General features: G+C 40.6%; 1 protein-coding gene and 1 long non-coding RNA gene across 2 annotated transcripts in view; one reads left to right on the forward strand and one right to left on the reverse strand.

Moving 5' to 3' along the window:
- TTN (titin) overlaps positions 1-17,100 on the forward strand; it is a 281,733-nt gene that overhangs the window by 187,247 nt on the left and 77,386 nt on the right. Inside the window, 32 exon segments of the mRNA XM_032637061.1 lie at positions 699-968; positions 1,063-1,365; positions 1,457-1,759; positions 2,009-2,196; positions 2,287-2,401; positions 2,508-2,792; positions 2,891-3,042; positions 3,738-3,885; positions 4,197-4,374; positions 4,901-5,022; positions 5,116-5,403; positions 5,511-5,807; positions 5,936-6,122; positions 6,595-6,710; positions 6,803-7,102; positions 7,216-7,515; positions 7,609-7,714; positions 7,804-8,000; positions 8,084-8,389; positions 8,492-8,770; positions 9,323-9,622; positions 9,722-10,024; positions 10,138-10,503; positions 10,812-11,114; positions 11,246-11,545; positions 12,392-12,688; positions 12,783-13,067; positions 13,162-13,455; positions 14,791-15,090; positions 15,197-15,505; positions 15,590-15,780; positions 16,177-16,606. Of these exon segments, the coding sequence (XP_032492952.1) occupies positions 699-968; positions 1,063-1,365; positions 1,457-1,759; positions 2,009-2,196; positions 2,287-2,401; positions 2,508-2,792; positions 2,891-3,042; positions 3,738-3,885; positions 4,197-4,374; positions 4,901-5,022; positions 5,116-5,403; positions 5,511-5,807; positions 5,936-6,122; positions 6,595-6,710; positions 6,803-7,102; positions 7,216-7,515; positions 7,609-7,714; positions 7,804-8,000; positions 8,084-8,389; positions 8,492-8,770; positions 9,323-9,622; positions 9,722-10,024; positions 10,138-10,503; positions 10,812-11,114; positions 11,246-11,545; positions 12,392-12,688; positions 12,783-13,067; positions 13,162-13,455; positions 14,791-15,090; positions 15,197-15,505; positions 15,590-15,780; positions 16,177-16,606 (8,118 nt within the window).
- The window catches only part of LOC116756537, an 83,275-nt gene continuing 78,741 nt past the window's right edge, over positions 12,567-17,100 (reverse strand). Inside the window, exon 4 of the long non-coding RNA XR_004350675.1 lies at positions 12,567-12,649. This is a non-coding gene — a long non-coding RNA (uncharacterized LOC116756537). The remainder of the gene's footprint in view (positions 12,650-17,100) is intronic.

The following is a 17,100-nucleotide window of genomic DNA, read 5'->3' on the forward strand; positions in this document are numbered from 1 at the left end:
ATGAGAAAATGTTTGTGAAAGCTTTTTATTCCAATTAAGCCTTGTCCACACGTTAACTATTCTAATTCCTCTTACCACCAAGTGTCCTGACTAAGAGGAAATTGACAGCATTGCTCTTTACATGCGATAACCTTGCACAGCTCCTGGCACATGGCAGCTGTTCGTTAACTCCTAGAATTAACCTATTGCCCTGAGAGTCTTCCCAGCAAACCCAGACCTAGAGACAGGCCCATTCTTTTCTACTTTCCAAATCCCTGTGAGGCCTCTGAGGTCTGTTCTCATCCTGACCCAAGCTTCCAAGACATCCTTAGAGGTTGGCATTTTGAAAGAGCCATTAATGTACCTCTTGTGCATAACAAGTTTATCTGCTTTATCTTGAACTAAGTATGAGGTGCCTATTTTATATAAAAAACAAAAAACCGAAAACATGTTCTGTGCACTATATTCAGGCCTCTGTTATTACTATTGGCAAAGAATGGAGATTTTGTGGTTTCATATCATACTTAGTCCTCTGTTCTTCAGAGTCTGATAATTTGCAAAATAAGCCGTGAGAACTCTAAGTCAGCTAGTGTCCTCTCCTGTAAAGTTACTGTGACATGTAACCAGTATTTGCTAACAAATGCATAGTAAAGAAGCTATGGCATAGCTGGACTATGATAAATAACTCAAAAGCATTCACATATTATTTTTCTCACTAGCCGCACCTAAAATCAAGACAGCTGACCAAGACCTGGTGGTTGATGTTGGCCAGCCTCTGACCATGGTGGTGCCCTATGATGCCTACCCCAAGGCAGAAGCTGAGTGGTTTAAAGAAAATGAACCTCTATCTTCAAAAACTGTTGATACTACAGCTGAACAGACTTCTTTCAGAATTTCAGAAGCCAAGAAAGGAGACAAAGGAAGGTACAAAATTGTGCTTCAGAACAAACACGGAAAAGCAGAAGCATTCATCAATTTACAAGTTATAGGTAAGCCCTTGAGTCACTTGGACTTTATTGGCAAAGCACAACTAAAAGCGTGATAACACACTAAAAAAAAAAAAAATGTATACGTGAATTCCAGATGTTCCTGGGCCAGTACGTAACTTAGAAGTGACAGAAACATTTGATGGTGAAGTGAGCCTCGCTTGGGAAGAACCATTAACTGATGGTGGAAGCAAAATCATAGGTTATGTTGTTGAAAGACGTGACATCAAGAGAAAGACCTGGGTTCTGGCCACTGACCGTGCAGACAGTTGTGAGTTTACTGTCACTAGACTACAAAAAGGAGGAGTTGAGTACCTATTCCGTGTGAGCGCAAGAAACAGAGTCGGTACTGGTGAACCAGTAGAAACTGACAGTCCTGTAGAAGCAAGGAGTAAATATGGTAAGAAGAAGTTTTTAAGTAAATTGTAAACTAGCTTATCTTTGCTTTTATCCCTGAGATAACCTAAAGCCCGTGTTTTCTGGATATCCAGATGTTCCAGGCCCTCCCTTGAATGTAACGATCACTGATGTGAACAGATTTGGTGTCTCATTGACATGGGAACCACCAGAGTATGACGGAGGTGCCGAGATCACAAACTACGTCATTGAATTAAGGGACAAGACTTCTATCAGATGGGAAACTGCCATGACAGTAAGAGCTGAAGACCTGTCTGCAACTGTCACTGACGTGGTGGAAGGACAGGAGTACAGTTTCCGGATTAGGGCCCAAAACCGAATTGGAGTTGGAAAACCAAGTGCGGCCACACCCTTCATCAAAGTTGCTGATCCGATTGGTGAGTCCATCAAAAAAAGGGAAATAAGTAATCCATTTAATCAAGAAATTAAGCTTATCGATTAAAATAAATCAAATTAAACAGAAGTTAATGAAAAGAACATCAGAAAAATTAGAACAAAATTGTAGAAATCCAGACTGGGCCTGCTTGTGTCCAGTGAATACGGGGATGATAGAAATGATTACAGCATTATCTTAATAAGCTGTCACTGAATTAAATGGTATGCTCCAACTCTTTCTTCCAATCCAGAGAGACCAAGTCCTCCTGTGAACCTAAACTCCTCAGATCAGACTCAGTCATCAGTTCAGCTCACATGGGAACCTCCTCTGAAAGATGGAGGAGGCCCAATATTGGGCTATATAACAGAACGATGTGAAGAAGGAAAAGATAATTGGATTCGTTGCAATAAGAAACTTGTCCCCGAACTGACTTACAAGGTAGGGCATGTGTATCTAAAATAAATAGTCGGTAAATGATCATGGACTTAAACGTATATGTATTTTACAAATATTGATTCATAATTTTAGGTTACTGGATTACAAAAAGGAAATAAATATTTATATCGAGTATCTGCAGAAAATGAAGCTGGTGTTTCAGATCCATCTGAAATTCTTGGTCCTCTAACTGCTGATGATGCATTTGGTAAATGGATATTTTATTTTTAGATTTGGGAATAGCACAAAGCTACTTTGGGGTACCAGGGATTTAAATACAGTACTGGAAACTCATTAAGTTTTCTTTTTGGTAGTTGAACCAACCATGGATTTGAGTGCATTTAAAGATGGCCTGGAAGTTATTGTGCCAAATCCTATCAAGATCCTGGTTCCAAGTACAGGCTATCCAAGGCCAACTGCTACCTGGTCTTTTGGAGATAAAGTACTAGAAGCCGGAGACCGTGTGAAAATGAAAACCCTATCTGCCTATGCTGAGCTTATCATTTCTCCAAGTGAACGTCCAGACAAGGGCATTTACACGCTGAAGTTAGAAAATCGTGTGAAAGCAATTTCTGGGGAGATTGATGTCAGTGTAATTGGTAAGGAACGAAACTTTTGTGATCTAAGGTGATTTGACAGTATTAACAAATATTGGTTCAAGCTATTAATGACTTCTGACTGCATTTTTTTTTTTCAGCTCGCCCAAGTGCACCCAAAGAACTGAAATTCGGTGAGATAACCCAGGACTCAGTACATTTGACTTGGGAACCACCAGATGATGACGGAGGAAGTCCATTAACCGGATATGTTGTTGAAAAGCGAGAAGTCAGCCGGAAAACATGGACTAAAGTGAGTTTTGAGCAGCAACTACAGAAAAGAGAGTGGGGGAAATCCCGAAACGTCGAGATGCCTTGCGAAGTTTTTATGTTTTTACCTTTACCTTGCTGAAAAAGTACCTACGACTTTTTTAAATGTATTGATGCTAATGCTTCCTGAGGTAGTTCAACCAAGATTTGGTGTAATTGCCTCATTTTGTGAGCCTTACCAGATTTTCAACTAGGTTTATTAAAAAATAAAACAAAACTTACCTACTCAGTTGGTACCTGATAAGTATCCAGTATGCCCTTTTAAGCTATAAGCCATTCTTAGGACACTAAGTACTTAACTCCCTGGTGGTCATACTTCTTCTCACTCCATTAAATTACCTTAGTTGGCCTAATCTGCCATTTTCTCTCCTCAGTTTATACCATTACTGTTTTTTACCTTGATTTATCATATTTCTAATAACCAAGCTGGTAGAAAGAATCAACACCTTATTTGCCGACTTTTTAATGTGTACAAACTATGAAGCAGTTCCACCTTACATTAGGCGTCAAATATTATTATGTCTTACTTTGCAATTTTTTCCTTAATATAAAATCAGCGTAAGAATAATCCTTAGCATTCAAAACAACTTCCATTTGTAACCCTGCTCATGGTAAAAATATTTTGACTTAGGCAGAGTTTTTGGAAAACAGTTTATTAACTGTATTGCTTTGTCCCAGGTTATAGACTCTGTGAGCAACCTAGAATTCACAGTTGCTGATCTTGTTCAAGGAAAAGAATATTTATTTAAAGTCTGTGCTCGTAACAAGTGTGGCCCTGGAGAACCCGCATATGTTGATGAACCTGTAAATATGTCAGCTCCTGCAAGTGAGTACATTCTTGATATTTTCTTACCTAGCCTCTTGTTACCTGTTTTTCCTTTTATTTTTATTTATGTACGTATTTATTCATTTGGCCGTGCCACGCAGCTTGTGGGCTCTTAGTTCCCCGACCAGGGATCGAACCCATGTCCCCTGCATTGGAAGCACAGAGTCCTAACCACTGGACCACCAGGGAATTCCCACCTGTTTTTGCTTTTAGACCTGGAGTTGAAGTTATGGGGGAAATACACAGGTTGGCAGTATGGAGATTTCATAGATGGCCTATCTAAGACTGACTCTCTCTTTAAAATGCTACAGCGGTACCTGACCCACCAGAGAATATTAAGTGGAGAGATCGAACAGCCAAGAGCATCTTCCTAACATGGGATCCACCTAAACATGATGGTGGTTCACGCATCAAAGGATATATAGTTGAAAAATGTCCACGTGGTTCTGATCGATGGGTCGCTTGTGGAGACCCAGTTGCAGAAACAAAGTAAGTTTTTAAATTATTTGGCACAAAAGTAAATATTTACTCTTACTAAAATGGGCTTTCTTTTGGAAAATCTAAATGTTAAGTTTAGAACTTCCTTGGTGTGCCTGTCTTTTTTTTTTTTTTTTTTTTTTTTTTGCGGTACGCGGGCCTCTCACTGCTGTGGCCTCTCCCGTTGCGGAGCACAGGCTCCGGACGCGCAGGCTCAGCGGCCATGGCCCACGGGCCCAGACGCTCCGTGGCATGTGGGATCCTCCCGGACCGGGGCACGAACCCGTGTCCCCTGCATCGGCAGGCGGACTCTCAACCACTGCGCCACCAGGGAAGCCCCCGCCTGTCTGATTTTTAAAAGTGCTGCTGAACTTACCCTTTAATCAAGGTTTTCATTAGTTAAAATGTTGAAGCAATCCAGAATTAATTTAAAGGATAGTATTATACCAGGGGTATGAATTTTGGAAATATTATGAATACTACACAATGGAACAGATTAAATGCATTAAGTAAAATATCCTATTTTGTTTTCTGACAGAATGGAAGTAACAGGTCTTGAAGAAGGCCAGTGGTATGCCTATCGTGTGAAGGCCTTGAACAGGCTAGGAGCTAGCAAGCCAAGCAAACCCACAGAAGAAATCCAGGCTGTGGACACACAGGGTACTTACTTTTGGTTTTTGCTTTATCAGTCAGACTTTTGACTTTAATTCTACCCAAATTTGGTAACATCGTAAATAATCTTTTCCAATTCAGAGGCTCCAGAAATTTTCCTCGACGTGAAGCTCCTTGCGGGTCTCACTGTAAAAGCGGGAACTAAGATTGAACTTCCTGCCACTGTAACTGGCAAACCTGAACCTAAAGTAACCTGGACAAAGGCTGATATGCTTCTGAAGCAGGACAAAAGAATCACCATTGAAAACGTTCCTAAAAAATCCACAGTGACGATCGTGGATAGTAAGAGAAGTGACAGTGGCACATACATTATCGAGGCCATGAACGTTTGTGGTCGGGCCACCGCTGTGGTAGAAGTGAACGTCTTAGGTAAGGGAGGCTCTCGTTTTAAAAATGGGCAAACTCGTTCCGGCTACTTTTGAAAATAAAACATATTAAACAAATGCTTTTCGCTGAGTGTGTACTGTCATCCACAGATAAACCTGGACCCCCAGCTGCTTTAGACATCATGGAAGTGACCAACGAGTCATGTCTTCTCACATGGAACCCACCACGGGATGATGGCGGATCTAAAATCACAAACTATGTCGTGGAGAGAAGAGCGACCGACAGTGATATGTGGCACAAGCTCTCGTCAACTGTCAAGGATACAAAGTTCAAGGCAACCAAATTAACACCCAATAAAGAATACATCTTCAGAGTTGCTGCAGAAAACATGTACGGTGTTGGTGAGCCAGTTCAGGCCACTCCAATAACAGCCAAATATCAGTTTGGTAAGTTTCTCATTAATCGAGTGGCTTAAAAAAAAAAAAAAAAAAAAAAAGATACTTGTGTCAAAGTTGGATTTAGGTGTCATATTTATATACAGGACATATAACACATATGATTATCCTGTCTATAGATCCACCTGGACCTCCAACTCGCCTAGAACCTTCTGATATCACTAAAGATGCAGTGACCCTCACATGGTGTGAGCCAGATGATGACGGTGGCAGCCCCATCACGGGTTACTGGGTTGAAAGATTAGATCCTGATACTGATAAATGGGTTAGATGCAATAAGATGCCAATAAAGGATACAACATACAGGTACGCCCAAGCTCTCCATTAAGGATGTCAAAAAAGCAGTGTATATAAATTTTCATTCTTTAGCATTCCTTTTGATTATACCTGATTATATATTACTATAAAATTTTAAATTATTTTTACTTATCTTTTCTATTACCACATAATTTCAAAAATGATATAAATTCCATTGAAGGGCACATTTCTTAATTTCTTACCATAAAATATAAACTGTCTGGAAGTTCCAAAGTGTTTGGTCCTCTAGTATATTATGGTAATGATTATTATTATAGATATTATAATTAGATTGGTACATGTGACCAAATCTAAAGTGTGTGACAGTTAAAAGGCAATTTTTAATTTATATTGAAATATTTCAGTTAAATATCCAAACCAGTTTTTCACAATTTAAATAAATTAGCTTCTTCTGTGTGAAATAAACAGAGGTTTCGCCTTCTTATCGTGGTATTCAACTCACACTTTGTTCCTAATTCAGAGTGAAAGGTCTTACCAATAAGAAAAAATACAGATTCCGTGTGTTGGCTGAAAATCTTGCTGGACCTGGAAAAGCAAGCAGATCAACTGAGCCAATCTTAATAAAGGATCCCATAGGTATTATTCATATATTTTCTGTGATTATTTTGAAGCTTATATTAATTCCTTTTGGCAAACCTCAATAATGGTTTCATTTCATTGGCTTGCAGATCCTCCATGGCCCCCTGGAAAACCAACCGTGAAAGATGTAGGCAGAACATCATTAATGCTGAATTGGACAAAGCCAGAACACGATGGAGGGGCAAAGATCGATTCTTACGTCATTGAAATGCTAAAGACTGGAACAGAGGACTGGGTCCGAGTGGCCGAAGGGGTTCCCACCACCGAGCATTTGTTCCCAGGGCTCATGGAAGGGCAAGAATACTCATTCCGAGTTAGAGCTGTGAACAAGGCGGGCGAAAGTGAACCCAGCGAACCCAGTGACTCTGTGCTTTGCCGGGAGAAACTTTGTAAGTCACTCTTAATTATTTCATCCCTGCTATCTAATCTCTTAGTGACTACTAGAAAATTTAGTGAAGACTGAATATTGGACAATAAGAAATTGAATTTTTTTTTCCTTCAGATCCCCCATCACCACCTCGCTGGCTTGAAGTTATCAATATTACAAAAAATACAGCAGACCTAAAGTGGACAGTTCCTGAGAAAGATGGAGGGTCGCCCATCACCAACTACATTGTGGAAAAGAGAGATGTGAGGCGGAAAGGCTGGCAAACAGTGGACACAACTGTCAAGGACACCAAGTGCACAGTGACCCCACTGACCGAGGGTTCTTTATACGTGTTCCGAGTTGCTGCAGAAAATGCCATAGGACAGAGTGACTATTGTGAAGTCGAGGACTCTGTCCTGGCCAAAGACACCTTTAGTATGTTCTCTAACTTCATCTTTGTGACATCATTTGCAGTGGATTGTCACTTTTCTCCCTGGTTTTTCTAACCGCTGAATATTTTGCTTTCAGCCACCCCTGGACCACCCTACGCTCTGACAGTGGTTGATGTGACGAAAGGACATGTTGAGCTGAAGTGGGAACCACCTAAAAATGATGGTGGAAGACCGATACAGAGGTAGAATTTTAATTAACTCATAAAGAAAAATTTACGTTCGGCTGAAAATTCTTTATTCATGCTCACGAAATGCTTTGTTGTTTCAATAGATATGTCATTGAGAAGAAAGAAAAGTTAGGTACCCGTTGGGTGAAAGCTGCAAAGACCTCAGGACCTGACTGTAACTTTAAAGTAACTGACGTCATTGAAGGAACAGAGGTCCAGTTTCAGGTTCGGGCAGAGAATGAAGCTGGAGTTGGACACCCAAGCGAACCCACAGAAATCCTGAAAATTGAAGATCCAACAAGTAAGTAGTGTTGATTATACGAAGGATATTGTCTAGAGCTTGATGATGAGACTGTGGATGTGAATGTTTCACTCTCTTTTCAGGTCCTCCTTCACCTCCCCTTGACCTGCATGTGACTGATGCTGGGAGAAAGCACATTGCCATTGCTTGGAAGCCTCCAGAGAAAAATGGTGGAAGTCCTATTATAGGATACCATGTTGAAATGTGTCCAGTAGGCACTGAGAAATGGATGCGGGTTAATTCTCGCCCAATAAAAGACTTGAAATTCAAGGTTGAAGAAGGTGTTGTGCCCGACAAGGAGTATGTTCTGAGAGTGAGAGCCGTCAATGCTGTTGGTGTCAGTGAGCCATCTGAAATCTCCGAAAACGTGGTTGCCAAAGACCCAGACTGTAAGAACAGTTTCTTTTTATAATTAATAAATAAAGTAGGCTTTACTCATGCACTGCATTTTGACACACCCTTTTTTTCCCCTTTTGGATTATCTCTTACAGGCAAGCCAACAATTGATCTGGAGACTCATGACATTGTCGTCATTGAAGGTGAAAAATTAAGCATTCCTGTTCCCTTCAGAGCTGTCCCAGTTCCAACCGTTAGCTGGCATAAAGATGGCAAAGAAGTTAAAGCAAGTGATAGATTAACAATGAAGAACGATCACATCTCTGCACACCTTGAAGTTCCCAAGAGTGTCCATGCAGATGCTGGAGTTTACACCATTACCCTGGAGAACAAGCTCGGCTCAGCAACTGCCTCAATCAATGTCAAAGTCATAGGTAATCATTCTTTGATGAAACACCAGACATTCTTCACCTGTTGGGAAAATTGGTTAACTCTGCAATGTTAGTATAAGTGGCTTCATGAGCTGGCCATTTGTAAACTAAGTGTCCTTTCAGATTATTTCTTCCCATATGAGAAGCAAAGCAATTCTGAAGAGATGAAATTGCTATTTAAACTCTGATTACACTAATTTACTTCTGTTGTAATTATTTGCACGTGAAGTACTAATTTAAGTAAAAGATATGGCACACCCAAAGAATGTTTAAATAACCAACATTCATTTACTAATTGTATTTGCATGTTTTCATAGTGTTCTCAACGAGGAGTGGTAACATTTTCTGCCCCCTTCCCCCCCCCACACACATGGATGGTGTTTTGAAGTTTGGGGGGCCATTTTTGCTTGGAACAAAGACTAAGGGGGAAGTCACTGACATTTAGTAATTGGGAGCCAAGGATGCAAAATGGCCTGCAATGTCCTACTCAGAGTGTGCCCTTAATATGCTGACTTTTCAGGTTACAATGATAATTGTCAATTTGATTTCTAATAGGACTACCTGGACCATGCAAAGATCTTAAAGCAAGTGATGTGACCAAGAGTTCTTGTAAATTAACCTGGGAACCTCCAGAATATGATGGTGGAAGCCCAATTCTTCATTACGTCCTAGAACGCAGAGAAGCTGGGAGGAGGACGTATATACCAGTCATGTCTGGTGAGAACAAACTGTCTTGGACTGTCAAAGATCTCATACCAAATGGTGAATACTTCTTCCGTGTTAAAGCTGTCAACAAGATTGGTGGAGGCGAATATATTGAACTGAAAAATCCAGTAATTGCTCAAGATCCGAAGCGTAAGTTTGAGCATGAATGTAATAGAGCTAAGGGTTAATATGCATTTTTTTTAAGAAGATGGGTTTCCCTATATTAACAGGTTTTTTCTTGTTCTTCAGAGCCCCCTGATCCACCTGTAGACGTTGAGGTACATAATCCTACAGCTGAGGCAATGACTATTACATGGAAGCCACCTTTGTACGATGGAGGGAGCAAGATAATGGGTTACATCATAGAGAAGATTGCTAAGGGTGAAGAGAGATGGAAGAGATGCAACGAACACCTGGTACCAGTCCTGACCTATACAGCAAAAGGCCTTGAAGAGGGAAAGGAATACCAATTCCGTGTGCGAGCAGAAAATGCTGCTGGTATTGGCGAACCTTCTCGGGCCACTCCTCCAACCAAAGCGGTAGATCCTATTGGTAAGTTGTGTTTAACGGGTTTGCCATTTTCCCATCGTAAAAGAAATGAGAATGAGGTTTTGTCAGATATTTGAATCAGAATTGAAAACAATTACTGTTTTTAATCATTGCAGATGCCCCAAAAGTCATTATGAGAACAAGCCTAGAAGTGAGACGAGGTGATGAAATAGCACTCGATGCAATTATTTCTGGGTCACCTTACCCAACTATTACGTGGCTAAAGGATGGAAACGTTATCACACCAGAGGAAATCAGGAAGCGGGTAGCACCCCTGGTTAGGAGGAAGAAGGGTGAAGTTCAAGAAGAAGAAGAACCATTTGTCCTGCCTCTGACACAGCGTTTGAGTATTGACAGTAGTAAAAAAGGAGAATCTCAGCTACGTGTCCGAGATTCTCTCCGACCTGATCATGGCCTGTTTATGATCAAAGCTGAAAATGACCATGGTATTGCAAAAGCTCCTTGTACCGTCAGTGTGCTAGGTAAGTAGGTAAAACTACACTTTCCAATGGAAGAAAGTTAATGTAAGTGTTTTGTGGGCAGTTAATAGAAGTGGGAAATAGCTTCAGCAAGGTATCCTAGGTCCCAATTTTTTCTCCTGGCTATGCAGAAGAAATCAACTGACCTTGTTATTCATTAGCTAATGTGATACAAAGATAGACAGATGTAGAAAAAACAGAGGTTTATGTCACAGAAGCACACTGTGTTTAGAAGCTTAGACGCACACTAAACATTTACATTTTCCAGTGCTACACAAAATTTTAACCACTTCTGTCTTTCAAAATATCAGATATACCAGGACCACCAATCAACTTTGTATTTGAAGATATTAGAAAGACCTCAGTCATCTGTAAATGGGAACCACCCCTTGATGATGGTGGCAGTGAAATTTTAAACTACACTTTGGAAAAGAAAGACAAGACAAAACCTGACTCAGAATGGATTGTCGTCACTTCAACACTTAGACATTGCAAATATTCAGTGACAAAGTTGATTGAAGGAAAAGAGTACCTCTTCCGCGTCAGAGCTGAAAATAGGTTTGGGCCTGGACCACCATGTGTTTCAAAGCCACTTACAGCTAAAGATCCATTTGGTGAGGATCTTTAGCATTTAAACTTTGCCTTTTTATCATATGTTGGTATATATATTATCACAGCTTGTAAACTTGAATTTTCACGTCATGCTAGGGAATTAATTCAAATATGCCTTTTTAATTTTAATCAGAACCACCTGATGCACCCGATAAGCCCATTGTGGAAGATGTCACCAGTAACAGTATGCTAGTGAAATGGAATGAACCAAAAGATAATGGAAGCCCCATCTTGGGTTACTGGCTTGAAAAACGTGAGGTGAATAGCACACACTGGTCTCGTGTCAACCGAAACCTTCTGAATTCTTTGAAGACCAATGTAGAAGGCCTATTAGAGGGACTCACCTATGTCTTCAGAGTATGTGCCGAAAACGCAGCTGGACCTGGAAAGTTCAGTCCCCCCTCAGATCCCAAAACAGCACGTGATCCAATCTGTAAGTAATTCCTTAAGAAGAAAGTGGGGTATAGCATGGTCACTATAATTAACAGTACTGTTTTATATGCTTGAAAGTTGTTGAGAGTGTAGATCTTAAGTGTTACCAAACGTGGTAATTATGTGAGGGAGTGGTGGTGTTAACTAACGTTATTGTGGCAATCATTTTGCAATATATGCATGTATCAAATCATCACATTGTACACCTTAAACTTACATGCGTCGTATGTCAATAATATCTCAGTCAAGCTGGAAAAAAATCAAACTAAATACTAGCAATGACTGACTACAGACAAATGTTGAGGTTGCAGTGTAAAATTTTAAACATCTGTATTTATAACTTAAAAGCTTCACAAAGCAATAATTACCCATATTACATGCAACACACTGTGGAAAAAAAAAAGTGGGGTCACGTAAGCTACTGCGCATTTTAAAACCATCAGTGAGTTGTTTTTTTTTTAAATAAATATATTTATTTATTTATTGGCTGCATTGGGTCTTCGGTGCTGAGTGCAGGCTTTCTCTAGTTGCGGCGAGCGGGGGCTACTCTTTGTTGCGGTGAGTGGGCTTCTCATTGCGGTGGCTCCTCTTGTTGTGCAGCACAGGGTCTAGGCACACGGGCTTCAGCAGTTATGGCACGTGGGCTCAGTAGTTGTGGCTCGTGGGCTCTAGAGCGCAGGCTCAGTAGTTGTGGCACACAGGCTTAGTTGCTCTGTGGCATGTGGGATCCTCCCAGACCAGGGCTCGAACCCGTGTTCCCTGCATTGGCAGGCAGATTCTTAACCACTGTGCCGCCAGGGAAGTACCCATCAGTGAGTTTTGATTTCTGTGTCTGCATTCATTCTAGCTCCACCTGGGCCACCTGTCCCAAGAGTCAATGACACAAGTTCCACAACTATTGAACTAGCATGGGAACCCCCAGCTTTCAATGGTGGTGGGGAAATTGTTGGCTACTTTGTTGATAAGCAGCTGGTTGGCACAAATGAATGGTCCCGCTGCACAGAGAAGATGATCAAGGCCCGTGAGTACACTGTCAAAGAAATCCGAGAGGGCGCCGATTACAAACTTCGAGTGAGCGCTGTCAACGCTGCAGGTGAAGGACCGCCTGGAGAAACAGAACCCGTTACTGTGGCTGAACCACAAGGTACTTAAATAAGATGATGGATATTTTCCCAGTACGAGATTTTTTTTTTTTTCCATCTTTCTTGGGCTAATGTATGACTGTTCTCTCTCAACAGAGCCTCCAAATGTGGAACTAGATGTTTCTGTCAAGGCTGGAATACAGATCGTGGCTGGGAAGACTCTCAGAATTCCAGCTGTGGTAACTGGTCGTCCAGTGCCAACAAAAGTGTGGACCAAAGAAGAAGGAGAGCTGGATAAAGACCGTGTTGAAATAGAGAACGTTGGAACCAAATCTGAACTAATTATCAAGAATGCATTAAGAAAAGATCATGGCAGATATGTGATTACAGCTACCAATAGCTGTGGTTCTAAATTTGCAGCAGCCCGGGTAGAAGTTTTTGGTAAGGAATATTACATGGATTTCCACAGGATTTTTCCTAAGTGATACTATCTATCTTATTGCATTGATTTTTTTGTTGCCGTTTTATTTTTCAGATGTCCCTGGTCCAGTTCTTGATTTGAAACCCGTTGTAACAAACAGAAAAATGTGTCTGCTTAACTGGTCTGATCCAGCAGATGATGGAGGAAGTGATATCACGGGCTTTATTATTGAAAGAAAGGATGCTAAGATGCATACTTGGAGACAACCAATAGAGACTGAGAGATCTAAATGTGACATCACAGGTCTCCTTGAGGGACAAGAATATATGTACCGTGTGATTGCCAAGAACAAGTTTGGCTGTGGCCCTCCTGTTGAAATAGGACCAATTCTTGCAGTTGACCCACTAGGTAAAAAAGAAGGTTTTCATTGTGTATATAAAGTAAATACTGATTGCTTCTAGTTATGTCACTTATGTATAGAGCTTTATGGCTTCAAACTCCCAACAATCTCAAGATCTATAGCTGGAATAATGAGAAAGTAATGAGAAAGGTAAACTAAATAACTACCAGCAACTTTATACCATGTTTACAATAATTTCAATGTAATTTTTGCACAAAACTGGGCATAGTTTTGCGTGCTGAAAAACCTGAATCACTGGAGCTTAGCATAACCTAAAAATAGTTTAGAAATATTACATCTTAGTAAGAAAATACACTGGAGTAATTAGTCAAAGAGAGTTCATTGTTTTTGAAAGATTACAGGACAGAAAACTGCCTTAGTGTAAATGCTTTAGTCTTCCTTTAGCCCCTCAAGTAGTCCCCAGACTGGAAGGATGAGGGAGCACACCAAAACCAGAAAGAGCCACCAAAGAATGGAAACCCAACCAAAGGAGATCTCCTTGACCAGTATAAACAAACAGGAAGCCCTAATATTGCACACGCTTGGTAATGCATGCTGACATCCCATCCTAGAAAGCCAAGTCTTTGAGGATGCCCCGTTCCCCAAGAGACAGAGGAGTTATTCCTCCTCCTCCTCCACCACCACCACCACCACCACCACCACCACCCAAAAACAGGAACAAAATTACCTCCTCACTGTAACAGCTCATCTCAAAATGTCTACTACAGCTCAGGTTGTGCCAGAAAGAACAGAACAGGGTTGGACTTCTACCACTAAGCTCTGCTTCTGGTTGCGATAACAGTCAAGAGTGGATTGGGTCTAGTTTCACCATGCAAAGCTTATTCTCTCTATCTTGTCCTTCAGGACACAAAACTACAGCAGCATTACATAAATTCTCTTTCCACCCCCTGTTAAACCCACACTTGAGGCAACATGGTCCAAAGTGTGTTCAGTAGACATAGCCATTTTCTGTTAATAAGAAAGGAACACTTGCTCTCAGCTGGTCACTCAAAGCAAAACTTCACAGACAGCCCTCCTAGGTCATTAAAATTAGAAGCTTTCCCACTGACAGAGGTAAAATATCTAAAATGCTAAATATAAAAAAGCATACATGCACCTCAATTTTTAATCAATAATCTTGACTATAGAGTTTACTAAGAAAAATTCTGACTATATGAACGCCTATAATTCTGTTAACTGAGATATTCTGAGGATTTTAAAGACAGATGCAACAATATGCTGAACAGAAACCTATTTTTCACATAATTAATCCGAATTGAAATGTGATTTCTTACATGAATACTTATTTCATTCTTGTCATTTCAACCTGCCTCTGGTTAAAGGTCCTCCAACGTCTCCCGAGAGGCTTACATATACGGAAAGGACCAAGTCCACTATCAACCTTGACTGGAAAGAGCCCCGCAGTAATGGTGGCTGCCCCATCCAAGGCTATATCATTGAAAAACGGCGTCATGACAAACCTGACTTTGAAAGAGTTAACAAGCGACTCTGCCCAACCACATCTCTTCTGGTTGAAGATCTTGATGAACACCAAATGTATGAGTTCCGTGTCAAGGCCGTCAACGAAATTGGTGAAAGCGAACCATCCCTGCCTCTCAATGTGGTCATACAAGATGATGAAGGTGTTGAATCTGAACATAATAATCATTTTAATGCACTTTATCTCATAGGTTGAGCCAACATCCTTATGACTTTGCTATTTTTTCCCCCTTTCCCTTCTCTTTGCAGTGCCTCCAACTATTAAGTTGCGCCTGTCTGTTCGAGGAGACACCATCAAAGTTAAGGCGGGAGAGCCTGTTAACATCCCTGCAGATGTGACAGGCCTTCCAATGCCTAAAATTGAGTGGTCCAAGAATGAAACTGTGATTGAAAAACCCACCGATGCACTTAAGATAACCAAGGAAGAAGTATCCCGAAGTGAGGCAAAGACTGAGCTTAGCATTCCCAAAGCAACCCGGGAGGACAAAGGCACTTACACGGTGACTGCCTCTAATCGCCTTGGCTCAGTGTTCCGAAATGTCCATGTCGAAGTATTCGGTAAGTGACACGCTTTCTTATAAAAAAAAGAAATCCAGTGTCTAAGAATTTGCTTCTCAATCTCCTCCTTTGGTTCCTTTTCAGATCGTCCATCCCCACCAAGAAATCTTGCTGTTGTTGACATTAAAGCTGAATCTTGCCACTTAACGTGGGATGCCCCTCTAGACAATGGTGGGGGTGAAATCACCCATTATGTCATTGACAAACGCGATGCAAGCAGGAAGAAAGCTGAATGGGAAGAAGTCACCAACACTGCTGTAGAGAGGAGATATGGGGTAAACTCTTCTAAGTATTTTCTTATGCACACTTAAAGGACATAACCCTGAATTAACATCATTCTAGCATGACCTTGGAATTTAATGATTAAACTCAAAACCACACACAAAAAGCTTAAGTATAGTTTTTAGCATCTTGCACATAAAGCCACTTAGTAAATACTTTGATATACAGATCCTCTTTTACTTGAGAGAGCCACTATTAGGTGCAATAAATTTACACATTCTCATTTTAAATGACTTTCTCCATGTTTGAGTGGAGAAACTCAGATAACTGAGTTTATAGAAGTATTTCTTTTTACAGTCTTCCCTACCAAAATAACTGGAATTTTAAAACAAGTGAAAATCAATGTAAGTATATTGTTTTTAAGAAATTATTGTTCATCTGATTTCTAGCTCTGGAAACTTATCCCCAATGGTCAGTATGAGTTCCGAGTTAGGGCAGTGAATAAATATGGAACCAGCGATGAATGCAAATCAGATAAAGTGGTCATTCAAGATCCTTATCGCACTCCTGGACCTCCGGGAAAGCCAACAGTCTTGGAGCGCACCAAAGGGTCGATGCTAGTGAGCTGGACTCCTCCTCTGGACAACGGCGGCTCTCCAATTACTGGCTACTGGCTGGAGAAGAGAGAAGAGGGAGGTGCCTACTGGTCACGTGTTAGCCGAGCACCGATAACCAAAGTGGGATTGAAAGGCGTGGAATTTAATGTTCCCCGTTTGATTGAAGGTGTTAAATACCAGTTCAGAGCGATGGCAATAAATGCTGCAGGAGTTGGCTCTCCCAGTGAACCATCAGACCTAGCTGTTGCAGGAGATCCCATATGTAAGTATGCTTCCATTTCTGGAATTTATCAAGGGCAAAGCCACTAGATGGATAGCTCTGCTCTTAAATTTCTTGTGTATTTCTATGCCAAATTATTTCACTTATTAAAAAGTTTCATACTTACATAGACTATCAGAAGTATATGTGTATGTGTGTATACATATATACACATACTATGCACACATATCTAATATGTACATATACATGTATATGCATACACATACATACAAAAACTCATACAGTGTTTAAACACTTAGATTAAATCTAGTATTGTATGAGGAATCACAATAATAAAGACCCTGGACTATAAGCTCCTCTCTGCTCCCATACCTTAAATAAACCTCTCTCTCATTAATTAGCTACTGCGGAAATTATCTCCCTCACTAAACAGTCAGACCCTCCAGTAGGAGTTCAACAAAAGCAAAAGTTGTTAAATTTTCAATAGTATATATTGAATAAAGATATAAGATCTTCAAGCACAGTCTGTGAGGTCA

Source organism: Phocoena sinus, chromosome 7, assembly GCF_008692025.1.
Source record: "Phocoena sinus isolate mPhoSin1 chromosome 7, mPhoSin1.pri, whole genome shotgun sequence".
Taxonomy (NCBI): Eukaryota; Metazoa; Chordata; class Mammalia; order Artiodactyla; family Phocoenidae; genus Phocoena; species Phocoena sinus.